This window comes from Diospyros lotus, chromosome 10 (assembly GCF_014633365.1).
Source record: "Diospyros lotus cultivar Yz01 chromosome 10, ASM1463336v1, whole genome shotgun sequence".
Lineage (NCBI taxonomy): Eukaryota > Viridiplantae > Streptophyta > Magnoliopsida > Ericales > Ebenaceae > Diospyros > Diospyros lotus.
In genome coordinates this window covers 17702115-17716742 of record NC_068347.1, presented here as the reverse complement: position 1 = coordinate 17716742, position 14628 = coordinate 17702115, and the positions used below count along the sequence as shown (strand labels likewise).

The 14628-nt window shown below is 39.2% G+C and overlaps 2 protein-coding genes across 7 annotated transcripts in view; one reads left to right on the top strand and one right to left on the bottom strand.

The window, feature by feature from the left end:
- The first annotated feature begins 402 nt into the window (after positions 1–402).
- The window catches only part of LOC127811432 (protein SPA1-RELATED 3-like), a 57033-nt gene continuing 42807 nt past the window's right edge, over positions 403–14628 (top strand). Inside the window, exon 1 of one of the 6 annotated variants that reach the window (XM_052351299.1) lies at positions 403–2004. In XM_052351299.1, coding sequence (XP_052207259.1) covers positions 1189–2004 — 816 coding nt within the window. In that variant the 5' untranslated portion in view covers positions 403–1188. The remainder of the gene's footprint in view (positions 2005–14628) is intronic. The other 5 variants (XM_052351293.1, XM_052351295.1, XM_052351298.1 and 2 more) reach the window with 5 other exon arrangements.
- LOC127811433 (uncharacterized) lies at positions 4394–9017 on the bottom strand. The gene is made up of 4 exons (XM_052351300.1): positions 8663–9017; positions 8464–8582; positions 8183–8366; positions 4394–4534 (listed from the first exon to the last, which is right to left on the bottom strand). Exons 1-4 carry the CDS (start codon positions 9009–9011, stop codon positions 4422–4424), a joined length of 765 nt encoding a protein of 254 aa, XP_052207260.1. The 5' UTR covers positions 9012–9017; the 3' UTR covers positions 4394–4421.

Here is a 14628-nt window from a genome sequence, read left to right as displayed (position 1 = left end):
CCGAAACCCTGGCGAATCTGTTGTTGCTTGAATGTGCAAGGAATATCTAAGGCATTTTCGTTGGTTGAAGAAGCTGCGAATCGATACTACTACTACTGACGGATTGGCTAATTATTCATTGTTTAATTCGTATCGATTACTTTAATACTTGTTCCAAGTTAGGTGATTAATTTAATACCAGTGGGATTTGTTGACTATTATAATCGCATTCGCTTTAATCTACGCTAACTATGCTGGCCCATTGGAACACGGAGATCCTCTTCATCACGTGTCGCAGTTTCTTTCTTTCTTTTTTTTTTTTTTTTTTTTTGAATCTCCTTTTGAAGGTCCATTGGTTTTTGAATTGTCCACTTTGCCTCTGGTTTCAGAGGAGGTGAGAGGACGAGGTTGCGCCACGTATGTCACCCAGTACAGTGGCGGAACATGTGGGCTGTAAATGGTGAGATGGCGTTTGGTTTTCAAAGAAACAATAAAGTAATTGAGCTTCGAAATTGAAAACCAGTATCAACGGTCTGGGTTTCTTGCTGATTGAGTTTTTTTATGGTTTTCGTTCTCTTTTCTCACTGTTGGAAGAAATTTCTGGGAATTTATTATGAGGCTGAGGTGCTCCCGTTTTGCGGATGCCCATTTTGGGCACCGCTGATGCATGTGTGGCTCAGTTTGCCTATTGACATAGCGAAAACAGTAGAAAGTAGAAAGTTTCTCTCGTTGCGGTATTCGCCGAGTGCCTCGTCCCCATCTAAATCCTTTCACCAATCTCTTCTTCTCTCTACTGTTTGTATGAAACTTCTGTTTACGGCGGTGCATGCGTAAATTTCTGTATGTTTATGTGGATTTGCTTTTTTTAGCGTGATTGTGTTTCTGGGTGATTCGAGTCTCCGTTGCTTGTCTTTTTGATGAGTCACTGGATTCGCTTTAATGGGTTTTGTTGTGTTTCTCTTGTTAATGCTCAAAACTCCGTGACCGGTTCTTGGCAATATGCGTTTACCCAACAGGAAATTGTTTCTAGTTAATGCTATAGCTCCTGAACTTGATGGTTCAATGGTCTATCGCTCTGTTTGTCACTTAGACGTGATTATTTGTTCAAAAAATAACGATGGAGGAAGCGAAGGAATGTGTTAGAACTGGCCAAGGAATTCCTCCATTTCTAGCTTGTGTAAATGTTCTTCTTTACGCGGCTGTAGGAGGATGACAATGGAAAACTCGTCAGAGTCTGGTTGGCAAAGATCTGATAGTTCTAGGGGATTCAATGCTTCTGCAGTTTCTGATAGAAACCCACGTCTGTTCCGTGCTAGTAGAATCAGGTCTTCTAGTGATGCATCACATGATTCTGGGTTTATACCAGGCGGGAAGGAGAGAGAGAGGAATGTGTTTACTAACAGAGATGTCCGTGAAAGATCCACTAGTGTTTCTGCTGTTTGTAAGGATGAGATAGCAGTGCACCCAGTTGTTTGTGGGGTAGATTGGACTGATATTAGCTTGAGGCAATGGCTAGATAACCCGGAACGATCAGTTGATGCTATTGAGTGCTTGCACATATTTACCCAAATAGTACAGATTATTGAACTTGCACATTCAGAAGGAATTGTAGTCCATAATGTGCGGCCTTCCTGCTTTGTGATATCCTCTTTCAACAGTGTCTCTTTTCTTGAATCTTCTTCTTGTTCAGACTCAGGCTCAGATTCCTTGGGGGATGGATCAAACAGCCAAACCGCAGAGTTCAAAGGATCATCTTCTCTTTTGCCCCGTGAATCACATCAACAGAGCAGTCAGTTCAGAAGAGAAAATTCTTTGCATGGGATAAATCCAAGGTCACTCTACCCAACCCGAAATTCATTTGAAGCAGGCAGTGATGTTGAACAAGTGGAGGAAAAGAAGCAGTCCTTTCCAATGAAACAGATATTGCTTTTGGAAAGCAATTGGTACACCAGTCCAGAGGAGGTCGGTGGTGCTCCAAGTTCTTGTGCTTCTGATATTTACCGATTAGGAGTGCTTCTTTTTGAGGTCCGTAATATGATGTTATTCTAAATTCACAATTACTTGAAATGGTCCGTAATATGATGTTATTCTAAATTCACAATTACTTGAAATATATAGCGATCTGCCTTTTGATCATACTTTTCTTTGTTTTGATAATTTTTAACACACACAAAATATATACACACACACAAGAATGACAATAAAATACCATTGAATGGGTATGGCTACAAGGAGTTTAGCATGCAAATTATTTTTATTTGTTATCATATATTTTGCTTGTGGAAGACAATCATAGACAGAAATGGTTGTCAAGGTAAATTTCATATAGCCCACCCCACTTAGTAGGATTAAGGCTTGATATGTTGCTTTTGTTTATATCCAATTTTCCGTAAGGCCATTATATCCTATTAGTTGTTTTTTTACATATCCTAAGACTCCAAGCCATTTTAAATGTGTCTCCTGCATCTTACTGAATTTGTATAGGCAACTCAATCATTGACTTTATTAAGAATAATCTCATTTCTTGATAATTTCTTTCTTATATGGATGCATATCCATCATAATATTTGCAACTTTCACTTATATCTTGCACATATAAGTGTTAACTGCCCAATATTTCATTTCATATAGCAAAAATTCGTCTTTTGGCATATGATAAACTACTCTTTTAACTTTAAAAAAGTTTTTACAATTTCATAAAATACTAAAAGCACTTATTTATTTTACCATCCTACCTTAATCTTTGAACAATGCCCTCAATAATCTCTTTTTCTTTTGGAATAATTGATTGAAGATATTTAAATTGATTTTTTTTTTAGAATAACTTGATGTACAAATTGGTTTATTCCATGTTGTACAAGTTTATTTCACAATATTCACTATGTGAAGGAGCACGATTATGTCGATCATCTTAATTCACTGCCATCTCATAAAACTTTTTCCTATGAAGATGGTGTTGAAATTTTATCTCATCATTCCCTTGCTAGAGGTTTGGATCAGGAAGGGCATCTAGTGTAAAATTTTGCCACATTGTGTTTTTTTGCATGGATTTGTATTGTTAATGTGACTTTTTCAAATCATTTGACATTATAAATGCCATGCCACCATGTTAGGATCTCGGATTTGACAGCATAAATTCTTAGCCAATGGTGAGAATTAGGGCAGACATTGGTGAGAATTCATGCAGAGGATAGGGAGAATTGAGATGAAAATTGAGAGAGAGAGAGAGAGAATTGGTCAACAGATTCAGTAATTCATTTAATGACCTCCAAACCGATTGGTTAGCTTTATATATAGCTAATCAATCAACAGTTACTAATAAGTTATAAGTTGTAACCGATCCTCTACAAAATTAATATGCTATAGCTGTTATGTAAATTAATCTGCTACACCCTACTAAAATCCTAAGAACTTGACATTTTCCTGCCCTTGAAAATTTTCTTGTCCTCAAGAAAAAAGAACTTCTATAAAAGCCTCAGTTAAAGATTGAGTATCATTATAGTAAGCAGCTTTTAGACTCCACAACTTTCAAATCTTAACCTTTTCTGCCTCTTCTATTCCACAACTTGTATGGAGAAGTCTTGAAGAACTTCTGCAATTTATTTCTAGAAGTTAGTTTACAGGCTCCCTTCTCCAAGCTGCCAGTTAGAGTTACCTTCTTTCCTTCCTTTTTGAAAGTAACCTCCAATTTATTGAAGTCAAATATGATTGGATTGAATGTTCTCATCCAATCCACTCATAATACAATATCACATCCACCTAATTTTAATAACTGCAAATCAGTGATAAATTTTACTTCTATTTGCCACAATGACCGACAAAGGGAAAGTATTATTGAACTTACAACACTAGTCCTTGGCATAGTTTTGAAAGGTGAGAGGTGCAGAGAGGCGCAAAGGGTCCTGGAGCCTGAGGCGCGAGGCGCACGAGGCGAGGTGCGCCTTTGCGAAGCGAGGCGCACCTTTTAGAAAAAAAAACTCAAAATATTGTAAAATCATAAACAACTATCAAATTATCAATAATAACACATTGATATCATTCACGATTCATTATCTTCAAATTCTAGACTAACAATATCAAAATTGATTCATTCATCATGCAAATTCTAAACTAGAAATATCATCAAAGTTCAAACTTAAAGTCTCAAACTCAAACAAATACCAATCATAATGCAAAGTTCTAAACAAATGCATAAACACTACAAGTCCACAATCAATATAAAGAAGTTCTAATCAATCATCATCAAGGAGATCATCAACATCAAGGTCAATATCTTCATCATCCCTTTCAATCACCCCTTCATCTTCTTCTTCATCTCTCAATTCTTCTCCCTCTTCCAAGTCTTCATCATCTTTGGTCTCTGCCTCACTTTCCTCCTCTTCTTCAATCTCTTGAGTTACTTGTCGCTTTGAAGTCGAAGCCGAAGTTGAACCTGATTGTGATCAAGTTTGTTTAATTCTAAATTGATAACTAGGCTTTCCAACTCCTGCAGTTGCAGCGACATTACTCCATGTCAACCCATCCCCAACGTCATCTGGAAAAACAATTTCATCATCTTTATCATTCTCCTCATCAAGTTTTCCAGTCAACCATTCATTGCTTTCATCAATATGGGTCAATATGATAGGGTCAATGGTATCACGCATTTGATACCGACGCTTTAATGCTCTATTGTATTTCACAAACACCAAGTCGTTTAAAAGAAGTTGATCAAGCTTGTTTCTCCGTTTAGTATGAAGCTGCAACAATTTATGCAAAAACATACTAAGAATAAGCTACATGAAACAAACCAACTACTAATAAAAATTGTAAGTGTTATATGTACAATGCACTTACATTTTCAAACACACTCCAATTACGTTCACACCTAGATGAATAACAAGTCAAGCTAAGAATTTTAATTGCAAAATTTTGCAACGTCGGTGTTGACATTCCATATGAAGCCCACCATTCAGCTGTCTAATAAAATTCATGGGTTAATTATTATCTATTATCTAAAATGATTATATATATAATGTAATATATATATGTGTGTACCTGGTGATTTCTCAGCTCTCTTTCTAATAGCCATGTAGTTTCCAAAGAACCCATCTGCCTTGCTATACATCGAAAGCTCTGCATCAATTTGGTCTTGAACCTTTACATCTAGATTTAACTTTCTAATGCATTCATATAAGCCAGTCATGATTTCTGGATCTATACATTCAGCCTTGTAGAAATATGTTGGGTTCAAGTACCAACCAGTAGCGTGCAGGGGGCGGTGAAGCTGAACATCCCATCGATTATCAATGATCTAAAAAATGGGTGCATACTTATTTTCATCCCCATTAAAAGAGTTAGCAATCGCTTCTTTGGCCCTATCCATGGCCTCATATATGTATCCCATAGCCGGTTTCTTCTCACCATCCACTAAGCGCAGTACATGCACCATTGGACTAGCCACCTTTAAAGCATATACAACATTGTTCCAAAATGAAGGCATCAAAATCACTTCTACAACCTTTTTAGCCCCCGCTTCTTTTACCCACTTGCTTGTCATTCACTCCTCGGAGGTAAACATCCTTCTAAGGTTGCTTTTCAAACTATGCATCATGTCCAAAGTGATAAAGGCAATTGCAAACCGTGTTTTTGCAGGTCTCAACAACTCTTTCTTGTCAGTAAACCTTCTAAACATGTTTACTAGACCCAAACAAGTATAGATATAGCTATTCACCATAACAGCTCTCTCAAATGTCTTCTTCATATTAGGCAACTTGAAAATATCTTCCAACATTAAATCCAAGTAGTGCGCTGCACATGGTGTCCAAAACAACGTAGGATATTTTGCCTCCAAAAATCTTCCTATTATTATTTAGAGTGAAATTAACAAGATATTAGTAAATAATAAATATCTAATGAATATTCAAATTGTTTTATTTATAAACATAATACAAATTACAAAAAATGAATTTCATACCTGCTAAAACATTCTTTGAAGCACTATCGGTGACCACTTGCACCACATTTCTTACTCCAATCTTTTCCACACATTTACTTAATAACTGAAACATCTTTTCCCCAGTCTTTGAATAGCTAGAACCATCAACAGACTCCAAAAACATACTTCCTTTAGGAGAATTAACTAAAAAGTTAATCAATGTCCTTTCCTTCTTGTCTTTCCAGCCATCTGACAAAATGGAACATCCATATTTGGCCCACGCCTCTTCATGATCTTTCCATCATTTCACGAGTGGCTTCCACCTCTTGTTTGAGAAGGGGAACCCTGACTTCATGGTAACTAGGCGCCTTCACACCTGGACCATACTGACTAACTGCTTCTATAAATACTTTAAAACTGTCATATGTCACTGCATTGAATGGAATGCCTGCATCATACATCCATCGTGCAAAGCTTCTACAAACTCGAGCTCTTTAACTCTTTTTTTGCAAAATCTTTCTCACCCAACCTTGTTTGCTTTCCTTTGCCCTTGCTTTTCAACACATTAACTTCTGGGTCTTTAAGAAAAACATCAAGTGGACCCTTTTGTGTTGGCCCTTTAACACTACCAACACTACCGGTACCGCTTCCATTTCCAGTAGATACATTGGGTCTTTTTCTACTTTGAGGCGGCGACTCATCATCATCATCATACCTTTCACCAAATTGAAGATCATCATCTAACGGTGCCATATTTTACTCATCCTTGTTATTTTTCTTCTTTTGCATGTACCCTCCAATCTCTTCTTTTACTGATGGAGGACATTTTGGACAAGCTTTAGTATTCCTAAAACCACCCACTAGATGTTTCGCCCGAAATATACCACCTTTTGTTACTTTACGACAAAATTTACATGTGCTGGTATTTCTATCATTATGATCAGCTTCAAAATAATTCCATGCTGGGTCAGTTTTGGAAGTGGTTGACGACATTTATTAGGCTGCTGCAACATAATTCCAACTTCCATAAAATTCTCCAATCAACACGAAAACAACAACCATATAAACTATAAAGAGAGAGTAGCAACCAGCAAGAGAAATTAAGCAAGAATGCAAGAAATAATCAAATAAAAAACAAGTAAAGAACTCACAAGATAGGAGGCGAACTCACAAGAAGAGGGGAGGCTGGAATGGAACCGAGATTGGCAGCTACTGCTTAATGACTTGAACTTGAAGAGCAGATGAGAAGAGAGGAGAGGAGAATAGAGGAAGAAGGCGCGGCTGGAGAGGAAATTAACAAGATAGGAGGTGGGCCTGGCTGGAGAGGAAAGGAAGAGGAAGATCAGGCCGAATTGGAGAGGAGATGAGGGGGTCGCGGCTGGAGAAGAGAGGAAGAAGAAGATCGGGCTGAGCTGGAGAAGAGGAAGAGAGGAGGGGGTCGCGGCTGGAGAGGAGAGGAAGAAGAAGATCGGATCGAGCTGGAGAGGAGGAAGAAAAGAGGGGGTCACGGCTGGAGAGGAGAGGAAGAAGAAGATCGGAGAGGCTGGAGAGGATGCGAGCGAGGAAGAAGAAGATCGGGAGAGGCTGGCATAGTTCTGAAAGGCGCGAGGCATAGCGAGGCGCAAAAGGTCCTGGAGCCTGAGGCGCGAGGCGCATGAGGCGAGGCGCGCCTTTGCGAAGCGAGGCGCACCTTTTAGGAAAAAAACTCAAAATCTTGTAAAATCATAAACAACTATCAAATTATCAATAATAACACATTCATATCATTCATGATTTATTATCTTCAAATTCTATAAACTAACAACATCAAAGTTAATTCATTCATCATGCAAATTCTAAACTAGAAACATCATCAAAGTTCAAACTTAAAGTCTCAAACTTTACCAAGTACCAATTATAATGCAAAGTTCTAAACAACACATAAACACTACAAGTCCACAATTAATATAAAGAAGTTTTTTAATCGATCATCATCAAGGAGATCATCAACATCAAGGTCAATATCTTCATCATCCCCTTCAATCACCCCTTCATCTTCTTCTTCATCTCTCAATTCTTCTCCCTCTTCCAAGTCTTCATCATCTTCGGTCCCTGCCTCACTTTCCTCCTCCTCTTCAATCTCCTGAGTTACTCGCCGCTTTGAAGTCGAAGCTGAAGTTGATCCCAATTGTGATCGAGTTTGTTTAGTTCTAAATTGATAACTAGGCTCTCCAACTCCTGCAGCCACAGCAACATTACTCCATGTCAACCCATCCCCAACGTCATCTGGAAAAACAGTTTCATCACCTTTATCATTCTCCTCATCAAGTTTTCCAGTCAACCATTCATTGCTTTCATCAATGTGGGTCAATATGATAGGGTCAATGGTATCACGCATTTGATACCGACGCCTCAATGCTCTATTGTATTTCAAAAACACCAAGTCGTTTAAACGAAGTTGATCAAGCCTGTTTCTCCGTTTAGTATGAAGCTGCAACAATTTATGCAAAAACATACTAAGAATAAGCTACATGAAACAAACCAACTACTAATAAAAATTGTTAGTGTTATATGTACAATGCACTTACATTTTCAAACACACTCCAATTACTTTCACACCCAGATGAACTACAAGTCAAGCTAAGAATTTTAATTGCAAATTTTTGCAACGTGGGTGTTGACATTCCATATGAAGCCCACCATTCAGCTGTCCAACAAAATTCATGGGTTAGTTATTATCTATTATCTAGAATGATTATATATATAATGTAATATATATATATGTACCTGGTGATTTCTCAGCTCTCTTTCTAATAGCCATATAGTTTCCAAAGAATCCATCTGCATTGTTATACATCGAAAGCTCAGCATCAATTTGGTCTTGAACCTTTACATCTGGATTTAACTTTTTAATGCAATCATATAAGCCAATCATGATCTTTGGATCTATACGTTCAGCCTTGTAGAAATATTCTGGGTTCAAGTACCAACCAGCTGCGTGCAAGGGGCGTTGAAGCTGAACATCCCATCGATTATCAATGATTTGAAAAATGGGTGCATACTTATTTTCATCCCCATTAAAAGAGTTAGCAATCGCTTCTTTGGCCCTATCCATGGCCTCATATATGTATCCCATAGCAGGCTTTTTTCTCACCATCCACTAAGCGCAATACAGGCACCAATGGACCAGCCACCTTTAAAGCATATACAACATTGTTCCAAAATGAAGGCATCAAAATCACTTCTACAACCTTTTTAGCCCTTGCTTCTTTTACCCACTTGCTTGTCATCCACTCCTGGGCGGTAAACATCCTTCTAAGGTTGCTTTTCAGACTATGCATCCTGTCCAAAGTGATAAAGGCAGTTGCAAACCGTGTTTTTGCAGGCCTCAACAACTCTTTCTTGTTAGTAAACCTTCTAAGCATGTTTACTAGACCCGAACGAGTATAGATATAGCTATTCACCATAACAGCTCTCTCAAATGTCTTCTTCATATTAGGCAACTTGAAAATATCTTCCAACATTAAATCCAAGCAGTGCGCTGCACATGGTGTCCAAAACAACGTAGGATATTTTGCCTCCAAAAATCTTCCTGTTATTATTTAGAGTGAAATTAACAAGATATTAGTAAATAATAAATATCTAATGAATATTCAAATTGTTCTATTTATAAACATAATACAAATTACAAAAATGAATTTCATACCTGCTAAAACATTCTTTGAAGCACTATCAGTGACCACTTGCACCACATTTCTTACTCCAATCTTTTCCACACATTTACTTAATAATTGAAACATCTTTTCCCAGTCTTTGAATAGCTAGAACCATCAATAGACTCCAAAAACATACTTCCTTTAGGAGAATTGACTAAAAAGTTAATCAATGTCCTTTCCCTCTTGTCTTTCCAGCCATCTGACAAAATGGAACATCCATATTTGGCCCACGCCTCTTCATGATCTTTCATCATTTCAAGAGTGGCTTCCACCTCTTGTTTGAGAAGGGGAACCCTGACTTCATGGTAACTAGGCGACTTCACACCTGGACCATACTGACCAACTGCTTCTATAAATACTTTAAAACTGTCATATGTCACTGCATTGAATGGAATGCCTGCATCATACATCCATCGTGCAAAGCTTCTACAAACTCGAGCTCTTAACTCTTTTTTTGCAAAATCATTCTCACCCAACCTTGTTTGCTTTTCTTTGCCCTTGCTTTTCAACACATTAACTTCTGGGTCTTTAAGAAAAACATCAAGTGGACCCTTTTGTGTTGGCCCTTTAACACTACCAACACTACCGGTACCGCTTCCACTTCCGGTAGATACATTGGGTCTTTTTATACTTTGAGGCAGCGGTTCATCATCATTATCATCATCATACCCTTCACCAAATTGAAGATCATCATCTAACAATGCTATATTTCGCTGATCCCTGTTATTTTTCTTCTTTTGCATGTACTCTCCAATCTCTTCTTTTACTGATGGAGGACATTTTGGACAAGCTTTAGTATTCCTAAAACCGCCCACAAGATGTTGTTTCGCCCGAAATATACCACCTTTTGTTACTCTACGACAAAATTTACATGTGCTGGTATTTCTATCATTATGATTAGCTTCAAAATAATTCCATGCCGGGTCTGTTTTGGATGTGGTTAACGACATTTATTGGGCTGTTGCAACACAGTTCCAACTTCCACAAAATTCTCCTAATGATAGAAATAAACTATAAAGACTTAAAAGAGACATTAGCAACCAACTGCCAGCAAAAGAAATTACGCAAGAGTGCAAGAAATAAACAAATAAAAAACAAGTAAAGAACTTACAAGATAGGAGAAGACTGTGGGCAGCCTTAGCAGCTTCAACTTGAAGAGCAGATGAGAAGAGAGGCGAGGAAGAGAGGAGAAGACCATGGGCAGAGGAGAATAGAGGAAGAGGCTGGAGAGGAAATTAACAAGCTAGGAGGTGGGCGTGGCTGGATAGGAAAGGAAGAGAGGAGGCAGGCGTGGCTGGAGAGGAAAGGAAGAGGAAGATCAAGCCGAACTGGAGAGGAGAGGAAGAGAGGAGGGGGTAACCGTTGGAGAGGAAGAGAGGAGGGGGTTGCGACTGGAGAGGAGAGGAAGAAGAAGATCAGGTCAAGTTGGAGAGGAAGAGAGGAGGGGGTTGCGACTGGAGAGGAGAAGAAGAAGAAGATCGGGCGAGCTGGAGAGGAGAGGAAGAGAGGAGGCAGGCGCGGCTGGGGCTAGAAAGGAAGAGGAAGATCGGGCGAGCTGGAGAGGAAGAGAGGAGGGGGTCGCGGTTGGAGAGGAGAGGAAGAAGAAGATCGGGCGAGCTAGAGAGGAGAGGAAGAGAGGAGGCAGGCGCGGCTGGGGCTAGAGAGGAAGAGGAAGATCGGGCGAGCAGCGAGCTGGAGAGGAGAGGCAAGCGCGGCTGGATGCTAGAGTCGGGAGGAGTGAGGAGCGATTGGGCTGCAAGATTTAGTTAGAAGACCTAAGTTTCATGAGGCGTGCCTAGGCGTGCCTCACGCCCCAACGCCTAGGCGTGCAAGGCGAGGGCCTCGCCAAAACCGCCTCGTCTCGGCCCAGGCGAGGCGCCAAACTGGCGCCTTAAGGTGCCTCGTGCCTAGGCGCACCTTTGATAACTATGGAGGCTGGAGAGGATGCAGGTGAGGAAGAAGAAGATCGGGAGAGGCTGGAGAGGATGTAGGCGCTATTAGATGCTGGAGTCAAGAGGAGTGAGGAGCGATTGGGCTGCCAATTTTAATTAAAAGACCTAAGTTTCATGTGGCGCGCCTCACACCCCAGCGCCTAGGCGTGCAAGGCGAGGGTCTCGCCAAAACCGCCTCGCCTCGACCTAGGCGAGGCGCCAAACTGGCGCCTTAAGGCGCCTTGCGCCTAGGCGCGCCTTTGATAACTATGGTCCTTGGCAGTGTTTTGTCAAGAAAATTGTGTGTATTGCCACTATCAATCAATATCATCAACTTTTTACCTTTTGCTATACCCTCCACCATTATGATTTTTGCAGAAATTTGGATTGTAAAACTCCTTGATTTATTATTTGGATTGAACATATATATATATATATATTACAAATGGTAATTGCTCCTATGAAGACAGTTAAACACAGAAAAAACTGCCTAACTTAGGAAAACAAATAACTATATAATGAATTAATTAAATTATCCCAATTATTTTTTCATATTTGCCTAATTGCTCCTATATTTCTACACAATTTTCTACACACCTCCTCAAGCTGGGCTATAAATATGAAGTAAGCCCAGCTTGGATCTTCACATCTTCAAATTGAGCATTCGGTAGGTAGTCTCCAATAGATCCTTGGTATGTAGGAAATCCACCTTTAATTTTTCTTTTTATGAAGTGCCTATCTATTTAGGTCACTTTGAACATGTTGAGTTGTTGCCAATATCTAGTTAGACGACTAAAATATTGGCTGACTGAGAGGTCTACTTAACAATTCTTTTGTTGTGTCTTTAGTGTCAGAATGCATCTCCCTTGTGGCATCCCAAATTTCTTGTGTCATCTCATGGAGGATGAGTTTTTCTCCAACTTCATTAGTCATGAAATTTGTCAACAATCAATGTCAATCAATTAGAGCTAAATCAGGGCCAGATTCTGTCAATCAGAGCAGTTCAATTACAGCCAGATTCTATCAATCAATCAAAGCAAGAGATTGGGATTGACATCCTTTCCTTTTTCTAGAATAGGAATGTATATATTGCTATATCTTTCTATCTTTGAGTTGTATAGTTTCCAAAATAGATTTAGAAACTTTTTTGTTTAGTTTTTTAGGAGTTTCCTAACTTTGCAGGAAGATTGTTTATATATAGCATGTATCCCATTGATTCGAATAAGATTGAAGAATTATTTTCTCCATCCTTTAACATTGTATCAGAGCTTGGACAATAGTTGCTGCTTCTTTGGGACTATTGTGGTTGTTTTTTCGTCTTTGTTTTGTTCCTTTTTTTGTCTTCAATCTTCATTATCAGACACCATGTCCAACTCTCAAAATACCCAAATCCATGAAGCTGATTTCAGCAGCACCAGCATAACGAAGATTCCGTTTGCTGGAAACAATGGTGGAGGCTTCGGAGGAGACTTACCAAGTTTTCAAGTGGCTTATTGATTAAATGGTAAGAATTACTTGAAATGGTCTCAATTAATCCGTACGTTCCTAAAAGGGAAAGGGAAACTAAGCCATTTGGAAGGGACCAGTCCTAAAGATGGAGATTCAATGTTTGTAGCATGGGACGAAGAGGATTCTCTAGTGATGTCATGGCTATGGAATTCCATGACCCCTGAAATTAGTGACACGGTGATGCTTTTAACAACAACCAAAGAAATTTGGGAAGCGATCAAACTTACCTACTCTAAGGTTTGAGATGCATCTCAAATCTACGAAATCGGGACAAAAGTGGCAGCCTCAAAACAAGGCACCAGATCTGTCACAGAGTATGCAAATTTACTGCAAACTTTGTGGTAAGAACTGGACCATTATCAGTGCTTAAAGATGAAATGGAGTGAAGATGCAGCCTTACACAAGAAGTTTGTGGAGAAAGAGCGGACATATGATCTCCTAGCCAGCCTAAACATGGAGTTCGATGCAGTAAGGGTGCAAATCCTTGGCAAGGAGGATTTTCCTTCTTTAAATGAGGTTATCTCTATTGTTCATGTAGAAGAAGGAAGAAGGGGTGTCATGTTGGAGACTACCTCAGTGGAGGCATCAACCTTGGTTTCTTTGAAAACTAATGGTCAAGGTAAGGGAAGAGAGGAAAAGAAGGCTACAGATAGAGATACTCTATGGTGTACCTACTGTAAGAAACCGAGGCATACCATAGAGAAATGTTGGAAGCTTCATGGAAAGCCTTCCAAAGGTGGATCACTAAAGAATCAAGGCCAAGTGTACATGGCCAACAACCATCAGCAACCGGATCAGAAGGGATCCGAATAAGGAGACACCCTAGAACTTAACCAAGGCAGAAATTGAAAAGTTAAAGAACTTCTTAGAATCTCTCGAAAAAGGGACTGCAAAAGGGGGTGCCTGCTCTCTTGCTCTCACAGGTATCTCTTCTAATTCTTTTGCTCTATATGCTTCAGAAAAAAATCATTCTACCTCTTGGAACTTAACTTTGGAGCTAGGATCATAAAACCCCTTTCTCTCATCACTTTGTTACCTATAGCTCTTGTCCTAATTCTAGAAAAATCACCCTAGTAGATGATTCTTTAACCACTCTTGCAGGCCAAGGAGATGTTCTTCTTAATAAACATCTCTAAAAAATGTGCTCCATGTTCCTAAGTTATTCACTAACCTAATCTCTATTCAAAAACTTATATTGAATACTAATTGTAGTGTTATTTTTTATTCAACTCATTGTGAGATACAAGAGCAGGGCACGAGGAAGAGGATTGGGCTTGCTAAGGCTAGGGCTGGGCTATTTTACCTTGAGGGACCGAGTGAACAAGATGAACAAGGGAAGATTCCTCTTGTGTCATGCTTGGCTCAGTCCAACAAGGATCTAATGTGGTTGCACCATTATAGATCTGGTCATCCTTCTTTTCTTACTCTTAAAATGGTGTTTCCAGAATCGTCTAAGGGTTTAAATGTCAATAGTTTCCATTATGCCGTGTGTGAGTTTTCCAAACATAAAAGAGTTTCTTTTGTTTCATCTAATAAAAGGACTAGTTCTTCGTTTACCTTAATTCACAGTGATATTTGGGATCCCTCATCATTTCCT